The sequence below is a fragment of the Bufo gargarizans genome, chromosome 6, assembly GCF_014858855.1.
Source record: "Bufo gargarizans isolate SCDJY-AF-19 chromosome 6, ASM1485885v1, whole genome shotgun sequence".
Taxonomy (NCBI): Eukaryota; Metazoa; Chordata; class Amphibia; order Anura; family Bufonidae; genus Bufo; species Bufo gargarizans.
The window spans coordinates 387,095,569-387,117,243 of record NC_058085.1 but is presented as its reverse complement, the minus strand read 5'-3'; the positions used below and the strand labels follow the sequence as shown (position 1 = coordinate 387,117,243).

The following is a 21,675-nucleotide window of genomic DNA, read 5'->3' as shown; positions in this document are numbered from 1 at the left end:
CTTTGCTGATCCCTAATGATTCGGCGTAGGTGACAGACGCTATCCTATCTGAAATACGCACAGCGGCCTCTGCTGAGTCCAACGCTGGATATGAAGAAGATGAAGACCGTCTCATTGCGCCATGTATTTTATTTTTAACTGGCGTATTTTTTTTTTTTTTTTTCCTCTTCACAGATCTAATGCTTCTTGATGACAAGGGTAACCGGACGGGGGCACCTGATAAGGAGCGACAAATGGAGGCTCTGCAACTTCTGTTTTTACTTCTCCCGTCCTCCAACAGGAATCTTCTCAAACTGCTACTGGATCTCCTGTACCAAACGGCCAAAAAACAGGACCGCAACAAGATGTCCGCCCACAACCTGGCGCTGATGTTTGCCCCACACATCGTATGGCCCAAGAATGTAAGCAGACAGAATCCTGACTCGTAGGAGGAATATTTCGCCAGGCAATTTGTCGCTCATAGAGATGCCAGCCTTGGTGGGGAGCGAAGCAGCTGCTGCTTCTACAGAGATTCCCTGCTGATGGAGGCGATAAAAACCTGCAGATTCTGAAACTGGCTGATTTCAGACACATGTAAATGCTTCTCAGAGGTCTAAAGTATGGGGGGGGGGGGGCAGTGATTTTTCTAGACTTTGTAAGTTGCACTAGTGCAGAACACTAGGTCAGTTGTAGGCAACCTCCAGTTGTTGTGAAACTACAACTCCCAGCATGCATACTTACCGTACTCTGCTCTTCTCTGAACTCCCATAGAAATGAATGGAGCATGCTGGGACTTGTAGTTTCACAGCACCTGGATCAGAAGGTGGCCGAATATATACATATATATATATATATATATATATATATATATATATATATATATATATATATATATATATATATATATATATATATATATATATATATATATATATATATATATATATATATTTTTTTTATTTATTTATTTATTTTTTTTTAAATTAAAATTAGGGGGGGGGGGGGGGGAAAGCATCCAAGGAGGGTAAATCAGTCTGTACATGAGGAGGAAAGCACACCCAAGGCAGTTTGCAGGAGGAAGACAGCAGCATCCTGGACACACAGATCCGGCATGTATTACTGGGAGGGAGATGAAACTAGGAGCAAGGTGCAAACTCATTATCATGGCGTTTGAAAATGAAGGATCGAAGATTGCAGACTCATCAGATCAATATTTAGCTAAAAATGTCCATTTGGGAATAGCCTAAGTTGACTTTTGATGTAAATTGTATCAAGTTCTAAATATCGGATTGTTTCAGGATATTACTTTATTACTTGCATTTTTAGGTCACTGCAAATGATTTGCAAGAACATATAATAAAGCTGACCAACGGAGTCACCTTCATGATTAAACACTCTCAAAAACTTTTTAAGGTAAGTGCGCACGTTATAAATGATACTAAGTTACCGTACTGTGGGTTTCACAGTACTCTGTCCCCTCACTCTAATGCATGTAACTATATGGTCATGTCTATTTTTGCAATTAATTATTTTCTGTTATTCCTGTAACGAATCTAAAATGGGCAATGAAGACCCTTTTATAATGGTCAATTCGAATTGTCATTTTTCAGCGGCATTGCCATGTCTCCGTGGTAACAGACTACAAACAAAAGCCTAGTCTGATCAGGCAGTTGTATAGATAGATATTAATTTGTCCTTTTCTTGTCTGTTAGCACGAAGACGGGTCAGCAAAAGGCCGTAGACTCAAAGTAATAGATTTATTTTAATTTTTATTTATTTATTAAAAGAACATTTTAATAATCAGTGTTTCTCTAAGAAAGCATTCCACCCTCTTAAAGGGGTTATCCAAACATGAAAAACACTAACAATGCCTGGGCCCCTCATACAGAGAACACTTACTTGGTCCCCAACGCCTGCGTCCTTGCAGATCCCTCCACGGCCATCACTCCATCTTCCGCAAGGGGTGCAGGTCAGCGGCGCGGCCCCCCGTCAGTCAGTTTAGTAAAGGATCGGATGACATGGCGCCTATAGAAGTCTGCTTTAGGGAGAAAGGGTTGTTTTTTCTCTGATGAAATAATAAAGTTTATTACAAGTAGTATTCACCTGTACTATTAAAGCAAAATTTTATTGAAAGTAAATTTTTATGGGGCAGAATTTAATTTTATTTTTTAGTTGAAAATGCACTCACTATTGCAACGTGTGTTTTATTAATTAAAAAAAAATATATATCTCCTACTGTTGAGTCTTATGGCCCTTACCATGGGGACTTGGGTCTGGTTAACAGACAAGCATGCATTTGGTAGGTTCACAAGAAGTGTAGAACAGATAAATGGCAATCGGACTGCCTCCTCAGACTACATAGTTTTTTATTTATTTTTTGTCTGTAGTCTGTCACCATGGAAACATAAAATAGATTACAAAGTTTCTTATATTCACCTGTCTTATTGATTTATGCAAATACGTTTTTTTGAAAGTACAGTGGCCACTGAAATACAGTATTACCAGTAAATTTAAACATTGATTCCTTGCCACTCCTGTTCCCAGGGCCCCGCTGGCAGCTACTTCTAGCCCACAGGAAATGACCGCTCTGAGTCTTACTATGGAATTTTTTTTGCCCCAATAGGATGTATGACAGCATTCAGGATCCTGGGGAAAGCTATCTGAAAACCCTCGTGCAGGGATCATCAACTTCTGGCTCTCCAGGTGTTCTGAAACTACAACTCCATTCACTTTTATGCATGCCTGGAGTTGTAGTTTCACAGCAGCTAGAGTGCCGAAAGTTTCTGATCCCTGCCCTAGTGGGAGCTATAATTCCATACCCAGCATCCTACAACTTTACCAGATCCAGCTGATTGTGTTCTCTCTCGCTGTGGCCCATTTAACGGTACTGGTTCTGGAATACTGTGAATTCCCACCGGACTGCCTTCAAGCAGTCCCCCATTATTATATGTTAGATAAATGGATGTTAACAGCTCTCGGCCCAGTGACCAGAGCTAGGTATGAGAAGGTCATCCCCCTAATTGCGTTCAGGCGGGAGCCCTGTGCATCCCTGGGCCAGCACTTGTCTGTCTGTCTTGATGAATGTGGGGTGAGATGCCAGATCTACAAATCCATGTAGTTGTGGTAACCCAATGGCTCCGCTCCTCCCGTCTGTGTATACCGTGGTGCAGAATATCAAGTAAGATGCACTAGTGAACGTCGCCCCCAACCCGTGTGGAGCAAGCGGGCGTGAAAACCTGGATTCAGATCAATTATTTATACTGTTCACATCCCTTGTGATTGGTTTTTAGAAATAATCTTTTTTAATTAGTGAATGTCTACCATTTTGAGCACTGTTATTTTGGGTTCCAGTGTTTAAATTGCTGTTAGAAAGTGTGTAACTCTGCCCCATCACATGACAATGGGGCTGATTATCATCACATGGATCCAAGGCATCCTCCAATATCTTCTCCCCCCCCCCCCCCCTTTATAGAGAGCTTCACATGGGAGCCACCACTAGGGGGAGCTTAGAACATTACTGAATACAGATTGGTTAAAGTGGCCACCACCAATCCCCAGGATGAAGAGGCCCAAGTGCCATATAAAAGCCGCTTCTCCTTATTCTGAGCACAGCATGGGGTTTCTGGGATGTAAATACTGATGGCCTATCCTGGGGATAGGTTACCAATATATACCGTAATTGGTGCGGGTCAGACTTCCCCCACCAGTCAGCTGTTTGAAGGGCCCATGACGCTTGGGCAATTGCTGCAGCCTATTCCTCAGCCTGTGACATCACATCCATCCGTCTTTGCGCAGCCCATTCACATGTATCGCTAATTTCACACTTGCAGCGGGTCTCTGGCAGGGAACAGCATTCTGTGAGGTTTGTAGGACTTCTTCTGGCCCCGTTCACTATAATGGGGACTGGCGGAGAGATCCGGCAATTATGCCGAGAATTGGCCAGAAGAAAACCGCTGCCTAAGTGAATATAATTAAGATGCAATACCACGTACAGCCATGATGCAATGTATGGCGCTGTGCTTGGTATGCTATGGAACAGACACATCACTTGCCCAAGCAATGTGGCCCCTTCAGAGAGCTGATCAGCTGGAGTTTTGGGAGTTGAACCATCACTGATCTGATTAGCAAACCTAGGGCTCATGCACTCGACCATGTATTTTTTTTCTGCATCCGATCTGCATTTTTTGCTGATGTGATGCGGACCCATTGAAATGAATGGGTCCGCATCCTATGTGCTGTCTGCGTCCGTATGTCCGTTCTGTAGCCCTGCAAAAAAAATATAGAACATCTTCTATTTTCGTTTTGCGATGGGTAAAATAGGCATTGTTGCAGTGGATCCAAACAAAAAAACTGGATGCAACATGGATGTCACAGGGACGTCCTCTGTATTTTTTTGCAGATCCTCGTTTTGCGGAACAGAAAATGCATACTGTCTTATGCATGAGCCCCTATCCTCAGGAGTGATCAGCAAAATTTAAAGACATTTTCCAGTTGCGGCAAGTTATCCCACATGATGGGTGATGGCTAAGATCGCCGCGGGTCCTACTGTTGGGACCTCCACTGAGAACAGGGACCCCCAAAGTTAATGGTGCGGTGGGTCAGGCATGTGTGCTACCGCTCCATTAATTTCTGGAGTGCTGTAATCGGCTGTCTCCCGAACCCCCATTGAGATGAATGTAGCGGCAGTAGCAATTAATTTAAATCTGCCCTTTTTATGTTTAGGAGTCCAGTGGGCGGTCCTATCAGTGATTGTCAGCTATTTCTGTATGCACAGTCATGGAGGAAGACTCGCTCATTAGAGGGACCTCCCTCTGGACTCCTAAGAACAGAGAGGGCATTGAGTTTAATGTATAACCTACAAGTTATACTGCATCTATTGCCTTAAAGCCATATATTCATCTGCTCAGCTCCTCCTGCTCTATAACCTGCTGCCTTCAGATTAGGGATTGTCCGATATTGATTTTTTTTTTTTAGAGCCGATACCGATAATCTGTTAACTTTCAGGCCGATAGCCGATTATTTAAACCGATTATTTTATATCTCATAAAAAATATATAGATATAATTAGTTGGCAGTCACTGAAGTGGTGGAAATTTGCATTTGGCACTAGTATATTATAAATTAATAAAGCCCTTAGTTGGTAGTCAATTTATAATTTACATTTATAATATACTAGTGCCAAATGCCAATTTCCACCCCATCCCCCCCCCCCCTCACTGACTTTATTAACCCCGATCAGACCTCAGATCAGCCCTTTATTAACCCTGATCAGACCTCAGATCAGCCCTTTATTAACCCCGATCAGACCTCAGATCAGCCCTTTATTAAAGGGGTTGTCCAGGTTCAGAGCTGAACCTGGACAGCCCTCCATTTTCACCCCGGCAGCCCCCCTGACATGAGCATCGGAGCAGTTCATGCTCCGATGCTCTCCTTTGCCCTGCGCTAAATTGCACAGGGCAAAGGCATTTTTCTGAGTTCCGGTGACGTACCGGGGCTCTCTATGGGGCTGACAGGAACCCCGGTGACGTCACCGGCACTGATGGGCGGGATTTGGCTCTGCCCTAGCCAGTAAAACGGCTAGGGCAGAGCTAAAGCCCGCCCCTCAGAGCCGGTGACGTCACCGAACACACTGCTGGGCGGAAGTTACCGCCCGGCAGTGTGTTATTGAAAACACAAGAGCCCGTGCCCTGCGCGATCTAGCGCAGGGCACTGGAGCGCATCGGAGCAAGAGATGCTCCGATGCTAGGCAAAGGGGGGCTGCCGGGGTGAAAATAAGGGTATGTCCGGGTTCAGCTCTGAACCTGGACAACCCCTTTAACCCCGATCAGACCTCAGATCAGCCCTTTATTAACCCCGATCAGACCTCAGATCGGCCCTTTATTAACCCCGATCAGACCTCAGATCGGCCCTTTATTAACCCCGATCAGACCTCAGATCGGCCCTTTATTAACCCCGATCAGACCTCAGATCGGCCCTTTATTAACCCCGATCAGACCTCAGATCGGCCCTTTATTAACCCCGATCAGACCTCAGATCGGCCCTTTATTAACCCCGATCAGACCTCAGATCGGCCCTTTATTAACCCCGATCAGACCTCAGATCGGCCCTTTATTAACCCCGATCAGACCTCAGATCGGCCCTTTATTAACCCCGATCAGACCTCAGATCGGCCCTTTATTAACCCCGATCAGACCTCAGATCGGCCCTTTATTAACCCCGATCAGACCTCAGATCGGCCCTTTATTAACCCCGATCAGACCTCAGATCGGCCCTTTATTAACCCCGATCAGACCTCAGATCGGCCCTTTATTAACCCCGATCAGACCTCAGATCGGCCCTTTATTAACCCCGATCAGACCTCAGATCGGCCCTTTATTAACCCCGATCAGACCTCAGATCGGCCCTTTATTAACCCCGATCAGACCTCAGATCGGCCCTTTATTAACCCCGATCAGACCTCAGATCGGCCCTTTATTAACCCCGATCAGACCTCAGATGAATAAAATAAAAAAAACTCCTCACCTCTCCTGCGCCGCGGCTCCTCTTCATCGCACTACGTTCCTGACTCTGTATGGGGTCAGGACAGTGCAGCGCGCGGGCCCCATCAAAGAAGACCAGCGTGAGTCAGAATTGGAAGCGCTTGCTGCGCTTCTTCCCGGCACCTGATGCATACTAGTGCGCGCTTCCATAATGGAAGCGCTCACTAGTATTCGCTTTTCACGCATTATCAGTATATCTGCAAGGTTAGATGCCGATACCGATAATGCACAAAATTCTTAATATCGGCCGATAATATTGGTATTTCCCATAATCGGTCGATCCCTACTTCAGATTACATTGCATTTTAACGTGACATTCCCTTTTTAAAGGAATCGTGAGCCCAGCAGATAGAACTGCTAATTACACGTCCACTATACAGCCGTGCAGCAACTACCATCCCACTCTCTTCACTTGCATATGGATTCACGACTGTGAGCGAACTGCATATATGTACTAATAAAATGGATTGCCGAAGGTTTCTAAACTCAGTTCTGCTTTGGTTTTAGGCTCCTGCTTATATACGGGAATATGCACGGCTGTACTTCAGCGGCAGCAAAACCCCCGCCTCCAAGGTAAGAATGTGAGCCGTATAGTGGGTTGTAGTGCCCGGTACTGCACCAGCACATGACTGTAAAGGCAAAGTAATGTATCCACACTCAACTACTGGTACTCATATTGATGACCTATCCTTGGGTCATCAGTATCTGATTGATTGGGGGGGGGGGGGGTCTGACTCCCGGGACCCCTGGTGATCAGCTGTTTGAAGGGGCTGCACCACTTCTACTATACGAAGCACAGCGCCATACATTATATAGTGGCTATAGTTGGTATTGCAGATCAGTCCCATCAACTTAAATGAGGCTGAGCTGCACAAAGGCTGAGGAAGAGGCCACGGCGGTCACATATGATCGGCTGAGGTGATGGAATTGGACCCAAACCGATCAGATACTGATGCTTTGAAGGAAGTTCAAACCGCACCACAAGTCGGTGCCAGTCATGCCGTATCCTGCCCATTATCCTTGCTCCATGAACTAAAGTGAACTACATCTATTGATTTTATTTTTTTAAATGTCAATGACCTGAATCGCCACTGTAATAACTTTGTATGCATCTGATGGTCAGCAATACCTGCACAGACTGTAACCTCTTTCATGTGCGTTACTTACAGTTTTGGACTGGGTTTCCCTGGGCCCACCAGTGAAACTGAGGGTCCGCACGATCTTTACAGTACAGTTTTAATTGTGTTGTAATCATTGTACACACAACATATTGAATTGTACACACGACATATCTTCAGCAAGTTCTGATCAGTTTTCTGTGAATCATTCCATAAGTGGCACTGGCTCCAAATGGGGTTGTCTTCTGCTGAACCTCTGAGACCATTAGGCCCCTTGCAGACGAGCGTGTCCGGATTAGGTCCGGATGCGTCCCGGTGCATTGCAGCAAACCCGCGCAAGTCAGTTTTGACTGCGATTGCATTCCGTTCAGTTTTTTTTTTTTTTGCGCAGGTGCAATGTGTTTTGCACGTGCGTGATAAAAAACCGACTGTGGTACCCAGACCCGAACTTCTTCACAGAAGTTCAGGTTTGGGTTCAAGGTTGTGTAGTTTGTATTATTTTCCCTTATAACATGGTTAGGGTCCATTCACACGTCAGTATTTTTACCTTTCCAGATAAACGTTCCTTTTTTTTGCGGTTCCGTTTTTCAGTACAACCTTCAGTTTTTTTACTAAAGTGCTTCCGAATCCGTTCCGTGTTTCCGTTATTTTTTTTTGTTTGTTTTTTCAAAAGAAAAAAGAGGCGGAATAGATGTTGCTAGGGTACCCAAAAAATAAAAAAGTGGTGAAAACAAAGTGCTTGATGGGAGTTGTAGATGTATTACAATTGCAGGAATACAGGTTTTAAATCTCTGATAAATGCAGTGAATGCACATGTCTGGAAGCTGCAATTTTCTAATTGGCCCAAAAAAATTACAAGCACGTACAGTATACTGCTCTAGGACAGATGGAAAAGTAAAATTACACATATTATAATATATTTACTCACTTATTTTTTCCCTCTTGGCTAAGTTGCCTGAGTCCCAGGAGGATGGCAAAAGTTCATGGGCAATTTCCTCCCAATACCGGTCCTTTAGCGACCTATTTTGGTAGGCCTCTTGTCTGGTATCCCATAGAGAGGGCCGTTCCTGGATCATAGTGATCAATCGGTCCACTTCATATGCCCTTTTGCAGGAGAGCAGAAAATGACCTGAACTTCTCTCACCACAGGCACTGAGGGCTGGACTTCATTTTTTTTTAGTTTCTTGTCAACTGATCAGTTAAAAAACTGATGACATTCGGATGGTTTTGTGCATGTCATCAGTTTTTATGCGGATCCATTGACTTGAATGGACAACGGACCAGAAAAACTGACAAAGTAGGACAAGCTGCATTTTATTTTATTTTTTTTCAGGATCCGCATACTCGAAAATAGGAAAACTGAACGGATTCAGTGATTCGGAAAGCACTATGATTGGTGTCCGCATTTTTGCTGAGGCAATTGAAATTAATGGATCCGAAAAAAACGTTCCGATTTAAAACTGAACGGAAACGGAGTGTTATAACGGACGTGTGAATGGAGCCTTATAAGGGAAAATAATAGCATTCTGAATGCAGGATGCATGGTACAATAGGGCTGGAGGGGTTAAAAAAAAATAAAACATTTTAACTCTCCTTAATCCACTTGTTAGCGCAGCCCGGCTTCTCTTCTGTCTTCATCTGTGAGGAAAAGGACCTTTTGATGACGTCACTACGCTCATCACATGGCCATTCACATGATCCCTCGCCATGGTGATGGATCATGTGATGAGCGTAGTGACGTCACCACAGCTCCTTTACCCAGGTCCTGAAGACAGAAGAGATGCCGGCTGCGCGAACAAGTGGATTAAGGTGAGTTAAATTATTATTTTTTTAACCCCTCCAGCGCTATTTTACTATGCATTCTGTATTCAGAATGCTATTATTTTCCCTTATAACCATGTTATAAGGGAAAATAATGATGATCGGGTCTCCATCCCGATCGTCTCCTAGCAACCGTGCATGAAAATTGCACTGCATCCGCACTTGCTTGCGGTTTTCACGCAACCCCATTCATTTCTAAGGGGCCTGCGTTACGTGAAAAACGCACAAAGAGGAGCATGCTGCGATTTTCACGCAACGCATAAGTGATGCGTGAAAATCACCGCTCATGTGAACAGCCCCATAGAAATGAATGGGTCCGGATGCAATGCGTTCACCTCACGCATTGCACCCGCGCGGAAATCTCGCCCGTGTGAAAGGGGCCTTACTGAGCCAGGTTCTTGGACCACCAGAGGATCGTATGGTACTGCGGTGGAAAACTGTGCAGATCAGTGCCGCTTCCAGAGTATTTTTACCTTAGACTATATATAGCTTTGTGCAGAGTATTATTAATAATAATTTTTCACACTCTATTAGCCTTGGCGTGTATGACATTCATAAGCATCAATTAGGCAAATCTTGATGCTGGATCCAAACCATATGGCACCACTCCAATCAGTTTTGTATCTTGCCAATTTCTGGGAAATAAATCTATTTAATCCAGGCTTATCAAGTGTAGGTGAAATAATGCACCATGACAAGCTCACTCTGTGGAAGTCGTCATCCATATATTTAGTTTGTTCTCGTCTCAAACTGTTATTGCTGAACCATAGAAGTGTGTAATAAAAAAATTATAATATATATATATACCAGCAGCACAACATTAAGATAATTCACCCAGTGTCATGTAGCGATGTTTTAACCGCTTGTTGGGTTCTTTCTCAAGCTTGAAACGTCGCTACATGACACTGGGTGAATAAACCACACGTGGTGTTTTTTTTTTTTTTTTTTTTTTTTTTTTTTTTATCTTAATGGTGTGCTGCTGGCTTCTTCCTTCTTATTGAATGGGACCTTGGTGCTGGTTCATATTGGCCTGATTTTGCACCCAACCGACAAGTGTGCTGTGTCTTCATCTTCCTTTTCTCTCGCTCTATCTCTCTATCTAATTCATTCATCAGGGCAGACATTGAGCAGAGAGGGGCCGACCCCACTGATCAAGCTGTTCCCCCTCCCCTTGACTGACTGGGCCGGACATCTCGCCTAGCCCTCTACATCTCCCGTTGCTCAGAGTAGCGGCGCTCGGAAGTGTAGCGGCACATGTACAGTTGCCATGTGCGCTTGTGCCGCTCCTCCTGAGACAGAGCTAGATGAGATGTTCGGCCCCGTCAATTAAATGGGGGGCCTCTTGATCAGTGGGGCCGACCCCTTGTTCCTCAAAAAGTCTGTTCTGATGAAGGAATGGATTCGCTCCCTTCCCTAGTGTGTATATTTAATTTATGCGGCCCCCTGATAAAGCCAGACGTTGCCTTCATATCCTAGCGGTGTCTATCTTGAGATAACCCATAATGTGAGTGTTCAAATGTGCGCATTCACTTTATATTAAAGGGGTTATGCACCTTTTGGGGGAGGGGGGGATCTTTGAGCAGGCCTGCTCAGGGAAGCCTTACTTGCTCTTCGTCCTCCGCTGGGCTCCCACGATTTAAACTTTGACACTGATGCCGTCTATTGCTGCACACCTACTGCTCCACCTTGCGTCATGACAAATGTTTGTTATTCAAGGTGAGCAGGTCATCGCTGCAGCCAATCGCTGGCAGGAAGTTTACATATTTTGGGCTAAAAAAAACATTTTGTAATAAGTTTAATAAAAACCTATCAGCGATCTTCTAAGCTGATTTTATAACGTTGAGCATTGATTTGACCATAAATCAGATTAGAAAATCATCCAGGAGAGAGGGGCTCTAGAACAAGCCGCCTGATGGATTTCACTGTGAGCGGTGTTCTGCAGCTTGCTATGTACTGTGAAACATGGAAACTTAAAACAAAGCAAAGAAAAGGTTTTAATAAAAGCCTATTACAAAAAATGTGTTTAGCCCACGAAGCACCTAATCATCTAATAAAGTGGCTCCACAGGTGTTCATAGCCTTTAAAGGGATTGTTCACCTTTTGAACAATACCACAGCGTGGCCAGACCCGCGTTGCCAACTACAGATCCATCGCTGACTGTCCAGATCCCGGGTCTCCCCACATCAACATACGATTTGACGCTATGTCACTTGCATAGTGACGTGAGCCAATGTCAAACTGGATGCTGACGCGGGGAGACCCGAGAGCTGCAGAGCCGGAGCCCAGTGGCAGGGGTTGGTTAAGTATGGTTTCCCCCGTGGGTATTGTCACGCTGTGGGTTCTGTACAGGAGGTCATAAAGGTGAACAACTCCTTTAAGCAGTTGAACTCCGCCACAGAGCTTGGTGCAATACTGCGCTGCTTGTGACAGTCGGCTCTTGACGTGTCTTGGCATCTTATAAATGGCAGCATTAACCCTTCACCCCCTCCTCTGTCCTTTTCTCGCAGGATGATCTGGAGCTATTGTCTTCTGAAACCCGCAACGAGTTTCCGTTTGTAAAGAGCCAGAAAAGAAGCCGGTTCGGATCATCGCCCTCATCCTCCACATCTCAGCAGGAACTGACGCAGCGGCGCACAGAGGAAGCCTTAAGAGAATTGTTTCAACACGTCCACAATATGCCAGATTCTGCCAAGAAGAAAAAGCTCATCCGGCAGGTAGTGGACACGTATAAATGACCAAAAGCTTCCTTTCCATGCGATCAATGATCACAACTAAGACGCACAGCTTATCTCATTCATACAGCGCCCTCTGCTGCATATACAAGATAATGCAGCATCAAGAATTACTAAGGTAATAACAGAATATGCAAAGACTTATCTCCCAAGAAAGAGAACCATCTCCACAGCGCCACCGGTTCTCTTCCTTGGGAGATACCGCTTTTCATATTCCTTTCCCATGGAGCATTGACAATAAGCCTCCATACCATGGAGCACTTCCATCAAGTCTCCATACAGGACTGGTCTCTAGGGAGATTCAGCACCTTGCCCTAGACCAGGCATGCTCAACCTGCGGCCCTCCAGCGGTTGTAAAACTACAACTCCCACAATGCCCTGCTGTAGGCTGATAGCTGTAGTCTGTTTGGGCATGCTGGGAGTTGTAGTTTTGCTGCAGCTGGAGGTCTGCAGGTTGAGCAAGCCTGGCCTAGATAATAACAGAGCAAGAGAGACCCAGCAGAAGAGTATATGACCCAAGGAAAGAAGTCGTTCTACTATGTGGGTGAGAAGACACCATGTGTAATGGTGCTAAACCTGCCTCCTTAGGGGAATTCAAACTACTAACGGCAGAGAATGCTATAAAATAGAAACTATTACCCTGCTGGCTACACACCTGCACTCGGCACCCAGTCACTGGCTTTAGTGGTCTTGCCTGTATGTTGGGCACAAGGCAGCCAAGGCTAGTGACTGGCTGCAGTGGTCACATGTGTAGATGGCACATGACCAGCGGAGGTCACTGGATCAGCAGTGGGTGAGTATTACTATTTTACTATTATAATACTTTAAACCATTCCCTGCCATTAGATTTATAATCTCCTGGACAACACATTTTTAAAGGGAAACTGTCACAAGTTTCATTTGCAGGTAACATGTTATAGAGAAGGATGTGCTGAGCAGATTGGAGTAGAGTTTTATGGCCGAAGATTCAGTAGAACTTGTAATGCTCCGGAGCCCGGTGGGTGTACTACTGCGACTGATGACCATCTCTGTATGCACACTTGTAGAGGGAAGGTTGTCATCCGCGCCCACGAACTCCTAAGCGTAGAATAGTTTCCAATAAAACTATCTGCCAGTTCACAGTTTTTGACGCTAATTTTGGAGCGTTTCTGCCTGTAAAATCGGCTTCAAAAAAGCCTTCCATTCATTTCAATGGGAAGCATCACTTGATGTTTTTTTTACACGCAGCGCGTCCTATCTTGAGGCAGAATTGGCGCTGAATCTCATATTGAAATGTATAGTATGCAGAAAAAAAAACAGCACCATGTAAGTCCTTGTGTTTTTTGTGCATTTTCCACGTGTTTTTTTTTTTTGGGCACAGATCTGCTTCAAAAACCTCAAGCTGAAATTTCAGCTTTGTAGTGAAGTGAACACCCATTGGTTAAAAAAGTGTCAAAAACACGCTTTTTTTCGCACTGAAAAGACACGTGTATTTTTATTTATTTTTTTTCCTTTTTAAGCGTGTATTTAAAAATCAGTTGTCTGGCCATATATCAACCTACTCCTCCTGCCCTATAAACGGGGTGTGTGCAGATCAGACACTATGTGCAAGGTGATAGGAAACCCAAGGTCTGAACTTTAAAAAAAAAAAAAAAAAAAAAAAGCCCCTGTCAGAAGCGCACGGAGCTCCCTTTCTTGTTGCATCTGGTCCCCATTAGAAGTCCTGTCTACACGTGATATCACCATTGCTGGCCAACCCTTGTGACCTGTGCAGGCTGAGTGGTTATGTGCTATTACTGACATATCGCTGCTGAAGCCGCGGTGACCTGCATTTCATACGACGTCGCTTGTCCCGTTCAGCAGAGATGGGAACGCGACTCTCGCCCTGGAGCAGCTGGTCACGTTTCCTTGTTACTGCAGTTCCATACACAGCTGCCTAGATGAGCTGATTGGCAACTCGGGATAGGCAATGTTTTAGGCTAGGGCTACACGACCACATGTCGCGTGACACATAGGGCACAACTACACTGCGACATGTGTCACGCGGCAATGATGTCGCGCAACAATTTTTATAATGATAGTCTATGGTGTCGCACTGTGACTTGACAGTCGCAAAAAAATCTATCTTGGATACGGTCATGTCGCTGTGCGACACCATAGACTATCATTATAAAAATTGTTGCGTGACATTGGTGCGACAAATGTCATCGTGTAGCCCTAGCCTTAGGACTTTTTGTAGAGCAGTGGATTTTAACTATTGAATGACCTGCTGCAGTCCACAAGATTGCAGTCAACTAAATGCATTCATTTGGACTGCAGCTGTGGTTCTATAGTTTAAAATCACTAAGTCGCGCTACAAAAAGTCCCAGTGTAACCAAAATCTGTAGTCCATTAGTATACTCATTAACCCGTGCCATATTTGTAACTTGAATCCATTCATTTTAGTTCAATAAACATAATCCAGGAACACCCGACCTGAGCAGCACGAAGAACCATGTCCGCTCGCGCTCCTTCAGCGGGATGATTAAGGTAATTTATTACACAGGAGTTTATCTGCCTGCATTATAAAGAAAGGACTGGACATGGGTTTAAAGAGCATCTGTCAGCAGAATCAGCCCTATTAAACCAGGCATACTGCCTGGTAGGGTTGACCCTGCTGATCCCAATGATTACTTTATTTATTCTTCTCTGCTGCACCATTCAGGAGAAGAGTCTGTGGGCCACACTTACCATAGTGTTTTTGACCGTCTTTATTTTATTTTTATTTTTATTTTTTCTAGTCTCATTTACTATAGGAAATTGTAGCTGTTTTTGGAGGCATTGGTGCCTCATTCGCCTGTATTTATTTATTTTTTGGACTAATTCAGAAGTTTTTATAACTTTTGCACCTATTTTACCACTCTATGTAGATGGGCCTTATTGTGTGCCTGATTTAGTAAAAAAAAAAGTCTAATTTCTACTCCACCAGGGCTGGTGTATTCTTCCTCGTCTGTTTTGTGGCGAGTTGCGCCACATTTCGCCTAAAAAGTCACCCTTTCACAGAGATGTGCGCATTTTCGTGCGAATGTTAATTAGACCAGTCTTAGTGAATATGAACCTGTCATACTGAAAAAGAACCACCAGAGGTCAGACTAATAGCAATATGCAGAGTGTAATTCATGAAGGGCTATGAGACTTTTGATAAATAGTCTGCAATAGAAAGACGGAAAAATAAAATACGCCTTTCTAATTGCTTTTAGAGGGGTTATCCAATAGGACAAATTCTCAAATACGCTAGGGTGGCTTACAGTTGTCGGATTTTTATCCACGCGACAGGGAGATGCAGTGGTGGCTGTGCAGGGAGGGACTTGGGTGTTGGAGACCGGGTAAGGAGGGGCCCAGGCATTGAGGGGTATTTGTACTATTTGATAACCCCTTTAAAACAGACAAGCTTGATAAACGTGCCCCTAATCTCTTATAAGGGCGCCTTCACACGCAGCAGATTGTGGAAGAAATTTCCTCAACTGAAAATCTGTTCCATTCATTTGAATGGGGCAGCAAGCGCATGGATTTCTGCAAGCCCCATTCAAGTGAATGGAACAGATTTTTTTTAGTTGCAGAATGTTCTGCCGCATGTGAAGACACCCCAATAAGCAAATTAGCCCACCGGAGCACTGAGGGGCAGGCTCAAGCCCTCAGATACCAGTCTGTCAGCACCTCACTGCTGAAGGCATAACCCCCTCCACCTTGATTGACAGGCCCAGACATCTCGCTGCACCATTGGTCCGAGTATCGCTGTCGGATAGGGTCCTCTCCTGTAACTCCCGTATGAATGGAGCAGCGGTCGAGCATGTGCACTGCCGCTCTATTCACCTCTATGAGAAGTGACTCTCCATCCATCCCATAGAGAGGAATGGCTAAAAAAAAACAGCATCACAAACTACCAAAAATACTGCTTGTGAAACCCCCTAGAGCGCATGACGGGAGAGTTTACAAATGACAATGACCTTTTATATATAACTTATGTTTTAGACTAATTCAGCAATAATTACCTAATATAATGTCAATTGCATATATTTACCGTTCAGTAGTTATAAAAGTAGTTTTCTTCCTCTGCTGCCCACGGTGTTTCCTCATAAACTCCTCCCATGGCCTCGACCTGTAGTTCTGAGCCTCTGTTAGGTCGAGCATGCTCAGTGCGTTGTGCTGCTGATCACGGAGTACAGGGGGCGTGACCAGACTGTATATCAGGCAGCCAATCAAAAAACACTTGCAGCAGGAAAGCTAGGGATTGTGGGGATTGTAGTCTTTGAAGTTCTGTGATGGAAGATCAGGCGCCATGATACTCAGTATGTTCCAGGCTCACACAGGAGCTAGACAAATGGATTGCAAGGTAAATTGTAGCTCTGGTTATAGCTATGGGTTCTGGTTGGGTCACAGCTTGCACCCTTCTGAGGTGGCGCCATAGGAGCACTCGCTGTCTGGACAGATTAGAGCTGATATCGGACTTGACCATCAGTGAGATGCCCTGTGGTCCACTTAATTTCAGAAAAAGCCTTGTGTGCATGGTCCACTCTATAGAATCCCAGATAGTGCGGTACGGACTGTTTGGAGGTGACGGGATGTGCCGCCGCATCTGAGGGATGAACACATTTTTAACCAGAGCCGCATGAATTGTATTCACAAGTGAATGTATGTAAATGTATTAATTGACCTTCTCAAATGTGTGGAAACACATGCCTTAGGGCTCATGCACAAGACCGCACCATGTTTTGCGGTCTGCAAATTGCGGATCCACAAAACACTGTGTGTTCCAAAACTTGCAGAACGAAACGGGCGGCCCATGTTAGAAATGCCTATTCTTGTCCGTAAAACTGACAAGAATAGCGCATGTTCTATTTCTTTTGCGGAGCAACGGATGCGGACAGCACCCAGAGTGCTGTCAGCATCTATTGCTGCCCCATTGAAGTGAATGGGTCTGCATCCGAGACGCAAAAACTGCGGCACAGATGTGGACCCAGGCAACGCTTGTGTGCACATTACCCCTTATTCTGACTTCTGGTATTTTTATACATCCAGCGTAAAGTCTTGGGCGGACAGGTGGTGTCCGAGAAGAAGAGGACGGTGACCCCAATGTCCTCACAAGGATCAGAGTACGTCAAGGAAAATGTGAAATATGTAAGTATTAAAATTACATAGTGTTAAATCCACTGCAATGTGCATTTATTGTAAAGAAAATCCGTTTTATTTTAAAAAAAATTTTTTTTTTTTTTTTTTAAATGATTGGTCACAATATTCTGTTATTCCTATTGGCTAACTGCTTTACTTATAGGTTACGGTAGATTGTGCTGTCCCAACAAAAGCTTCTGAAAGCATCCACACAATCCATTCAAAGGGTATTCCGTTACAAAATATTTGCCTATACACTGAATACCCCAAAGGGGATCCATACATCAATGGCTGTTTTTCCTTTACTGCTTCATCGTAGCAGTATGAGGACATGTTTTTTTTGCAGGATCGGGATAGCGTTGGTGGAAAAACAATTGCAGTACTTTGGTCGGTGGTGTAGACGCCCATTGATGTCTACAGGCCTGTGAAATAGGGTCACAAAGGCCTCTATGGTTTCAGTACTAAGCTGTGCAGAAGCGCATCTCCTATACAGTACACTATACATAGTCCTTTCTAGAAAGTGGTACTCCCAGCTCCCTTACGCTGGGTTCACACCTGAGCGTTTTATAGCGCGTTCCTACGCGCTGTAAAACGCACAACAGGCAAGAACCAATGATTCCCTATGGGAATGGTTCTCACCTGGGCGTTTTACAGCGCGTACGATCGCGCTGTAAAACGCCCGACGCTCAAACAAGTGCTTGAGCTTTTTTTTGGGCGTTTGTCGCGCGTTCCCGCACATAGAAATTCGGGAACGCGCGACAATGTGTGCACCCCTGTCTCTGTATGCGCGATTGTAAACGCCCGTACAATCGCGCATACAGAGCGCTCGTTTCAGAACGCTCAGGTCTGAACCCCCTGTTAGGCCTAGTTCACACGAACGTGTTTTTTTTTTTTTTTTTTGCGACTGTACTTTTCCGTTCCGTTCAAAGATAGAACATGTCCTATTATTGCCCGCAAATCCCGTTCCGTGGCTCCGTTCAAGTCAACGGGTCCGCAAAAAAAACGGAACACATACGGAAATGCATCCGTATGTCTTCCTTATATGTTCCGTTTTTTCTGAGCCATCTATTGCAAATGTTATGCCCAGTCCAATTTTTTCTATGCAATTACTGTATACTGTACATGGCATACGGAAAAACGGAACAGAAACGGAAACAAAACTGATCCGTGAAAAATGGACCGCAAAACATTGAAAAAGCCATACGGTCGTGTGAACTAGGCCTTACACTGTCTCCTCCAACGACAGGTGGTACTCTCAACCCATTTGCGTGTTTGTTTTTACCCTCTGCCTTCCCACAGCCATGACTTTTCTATTCAAATATAAGGGTTTGTTACACACACAAAAAAGGTTGCACTTTTTAATTTCACCATTTAATGTTGTATACAATGTAGTGGGAAGCTGGAAATAAAATTGCAAATGGGGTGGAATGATGACACATGGCAAATATGAGTTACATCAAGTTAAGCTATTTGTTATCATTTATGGAGTTAGTTGTTGATTTTGTAACTAGGATATGACGTGTGGTTATTGCTGAATTGATATCATGTGGTTTACCGCCCCTAGATGGGCGTCTGACGTCATTGAATGCGTGATTTGAACCGCTATATAAGAATGTAGACTTATTTTATGTATTCATGCTGACGAAGGCTGGATGGGCTGAAACGCGTCCATGTAATATGTATTATTTTGACATGAAATAAAGAATTGAAGACTTAGAAGCACTCGCTGGGATTTACTCCATTCCATAAGAACTACACTGTAATAGCCTGGATCTCTCTGATGTGGTCCAGGCTATTAGCAAGATTGAACGGCTACCCCCATCTCCATGCAGGGGAGCTGTTTGAGCTTCAGGAGTGCAGCGCTCCCAGGGAAAGCTTCCTCAGATCCCATGGTCACAACTGACCATGGCATGTGAGGGGTTAAATGTCTGCTATCGGCATTGCCTCTCTGCCATCAGAGAGGCAGGCCCTTACAGTGTGCACGCACGACCACCACTACTGGATTACAGGGTGGTACGAACCCCTGGAAATGAGCAGTGTATGGACAATTCTAATACATTAGTAAGTGCCTTGTATTAACTACGCAATAAATACCATTTTAACTTCAGTGATCTGCTAGCACAGGGATGCCCAACCTGTGGTCCACCAGTTGTTGCAAAACAACAACTCCCAGCATGCCCCAATAGCTGTAGGCTGTCCAGGCATGCTGGGAGTTGTCGTTTTGCAACGGCTGGAAGGCCGCAGGTTGGGCATCCCTGTGCTAGACAGTTTAGTAGCGGAGGACTCCTGCAGCAGACAGAATCCAGATTTAAAGGGATTGTGTCAGCAATATTACACGCACAGACCTGATTACGTGTATTTGGAGGTCTCCTATAGCAGCTCAGAGATTTACCAGTATGTAACTCATCAGTGACAAAATCCCTTTAATCAGAGGTTTTTGTGTCCCATGGTATCGAACACGTTTTAATTTGTTTCCTCATTTTGATTGCTGGATAGCGTACAATGAAAGGATAGTACGCGAAGAATTGTAGAGATTTTATGGATTTATTTTTTAACTGATGTTTCTACGTGTTTTTGTAAATCCAGGTGTCCCAAGAATCTCCTGCAGTTTATTTTACAAAAGCCAAATTAAAGCTTACCGAGCACACTCATGGCAAGAAAGAGGTTTGTATAGAACAGCTATGGATGAGCGACAAGGGTGCGTTCACACAATGGATTATCCATACTGAATCATATAGATATATAGACGTTCTTTATGCGCGGCCGATCTTCACCAAATTTGACACACAAGTACATCAGGTGTCCTGGAAGGTTTTAGACCTGGTCTCAGCTCTCTAGGACGTACCGTTCCTGAGATATTCCCAAAAAATTACCTGCATTGCCCAATAGAAGCTAGCAAGCCTTTCCCTTAAATACGAACTGCCATACACACGGTCACATGTCCCTTATTAGCCAATAGAAGCTTGCGGGTCCTACTCCAGGGTTGCCATAACAACTGATCACAGGTTTTAGTAGTTCGCAGGTCCTTAAATATTCAGTCGTATGACGGCACTGCTACATGCAGGGGCCACTATTAGACAGGCTCTGTGGAGGTCATCGTTAAAGGGGCGGGCACTGTGGAGGTCATCGTTAAAGGGGCTGAGTATTGTAGTTTACTTTTAGGGGGGATATAATATATATTTTAAACATGGATTTTGGTGTTTTTTCCACAGCCGAAAACCTTTTATTTTTGTTATTTATTCTTAGTGAGTATTCTGCGTCAATTACACATCCAACCCTTAAAGGGGTTGTCCGGGATCAAAATATTATTATTGTTAATATTATTGTTGTTTTTTAAAATAGTTTAGCCGAGTCAAGGTTCCCCCGATGTCTTTAAGTATTTTATTTTATTTTTTTACACTTCTGCATGGCTCCTATGGTCCCCAACAGATTGTTGACATCGATGTTTGTGTGTGATGACTTCCTGCCACAGTAAACTGTGGGTCCCAGCGCAGCATCTCATAGTTTCAACTGTCTATCAACTCTTCCTTGCACCCCCCTCATACATATTCCGCCTCCTGCCGCACATCGTCCATTCCTCCATGTATCCGCCCCCCCTGATTCTCCAGCCTGTATTTTACATGGGAGGAGTCTTCCATGCCCGGTGATGTCACCGCACCGGAGGGGCACAATGTCTACCAGCCTAGTTACCGCCCCTCCGTGCGCTCTGCATAATGACTGTGATTTTACAAAAATAGTCACTATAATTTGCTATATCCAAACGGGGCTTCAGAAATGTGTGGCAATGGTAGGACATGCGTGTGTGAAATATGTATGTCTCTCTAGTACACTTACACCAATGTCCCCAATCCCGGACAACCCCTTTAAAGGGGTTATCTGATACCCTTCCCTGGGCCCCTTGTATGGATTAACCCTTGCTTTGTAACTGGAAAAAAAATATTAAAATGGAAAATCTGCCAAAAAAGTGAAATTTTGAAATTGTATCTCTATTTTCCATTAAATCTTGTGCAACACCTAAAGGGTTAACAAAGTTTGTAAAATCAGTTTTGTATACCTTGAGGGGTGTAGTTTCTTAGATGGGGTCACTTTTATGGAGTTTCTACTCTAGGGGTGCATCAGGGGGCTTCAAATGGGACATGGTGTAAAAAAAAACTGTCCAGCAAAACATGCCTTCCAAAAACCAAACGGCGCACCTTTCCCTCTACGCCCCGCTGTGTGGCCGTACAGTAGTTTACGGCCACATATGGGGTGTTTCTGTAAACGGCAGAGTCAGGGCAATAAAGATACAGTCTTGTTTGGCTGTTAACCCTTGCTTTGTTAGTGGAAAAAATTGGTTAAAATGGAAAATTAGGCAATAAA

General features: G+C 44.4%; 1 protein-coding gene across 1 annotated transcript in view; it reads left to right on the top strand.

Annotated features, from left to right (window-relative positions):
- ARHGAP19 (Rho GTPase activating protein 19) overlaps nucleotides 1–21,675 on the top strand; it is a 38,779-nt gene that overhangs the window by 15,218 nt on the left and 1,886 nt on the right. The window contains exons 5-11 of the mRNA XM_044299368.1: nucleotides 175–401; nucleotides 1,306–1,392; nucleotides 7,026–7,091; nucleotides 11,965–12,171; nucleotides 14,614–14,697; nucleotides 17,227–17,325; nucleotides 19,903–19,980. Of these exons, the coding sequence (XP_044155303.1) occupies nucleotides 175–401; nucleotides 1,306–1,392; nucleotides 7,026–7,091; nucleotides 11,965–12,171; nucleotides 14,614–14,697; nucleotides 17,227–17,325; nucleotides 19,903–19,980 (848 nt within the window). The remainder of the gene's footprint in view (nucleotides 1–174; nucleotides 402–1,305; nucleotides 1,393–7,025; nucleotides 7,092–11,964; nucleotides 12,172–14,613; nucleotides 14,698–17,226; nucleotides 17,326–19,902; nucleotides 19,981–21,675) is intronic.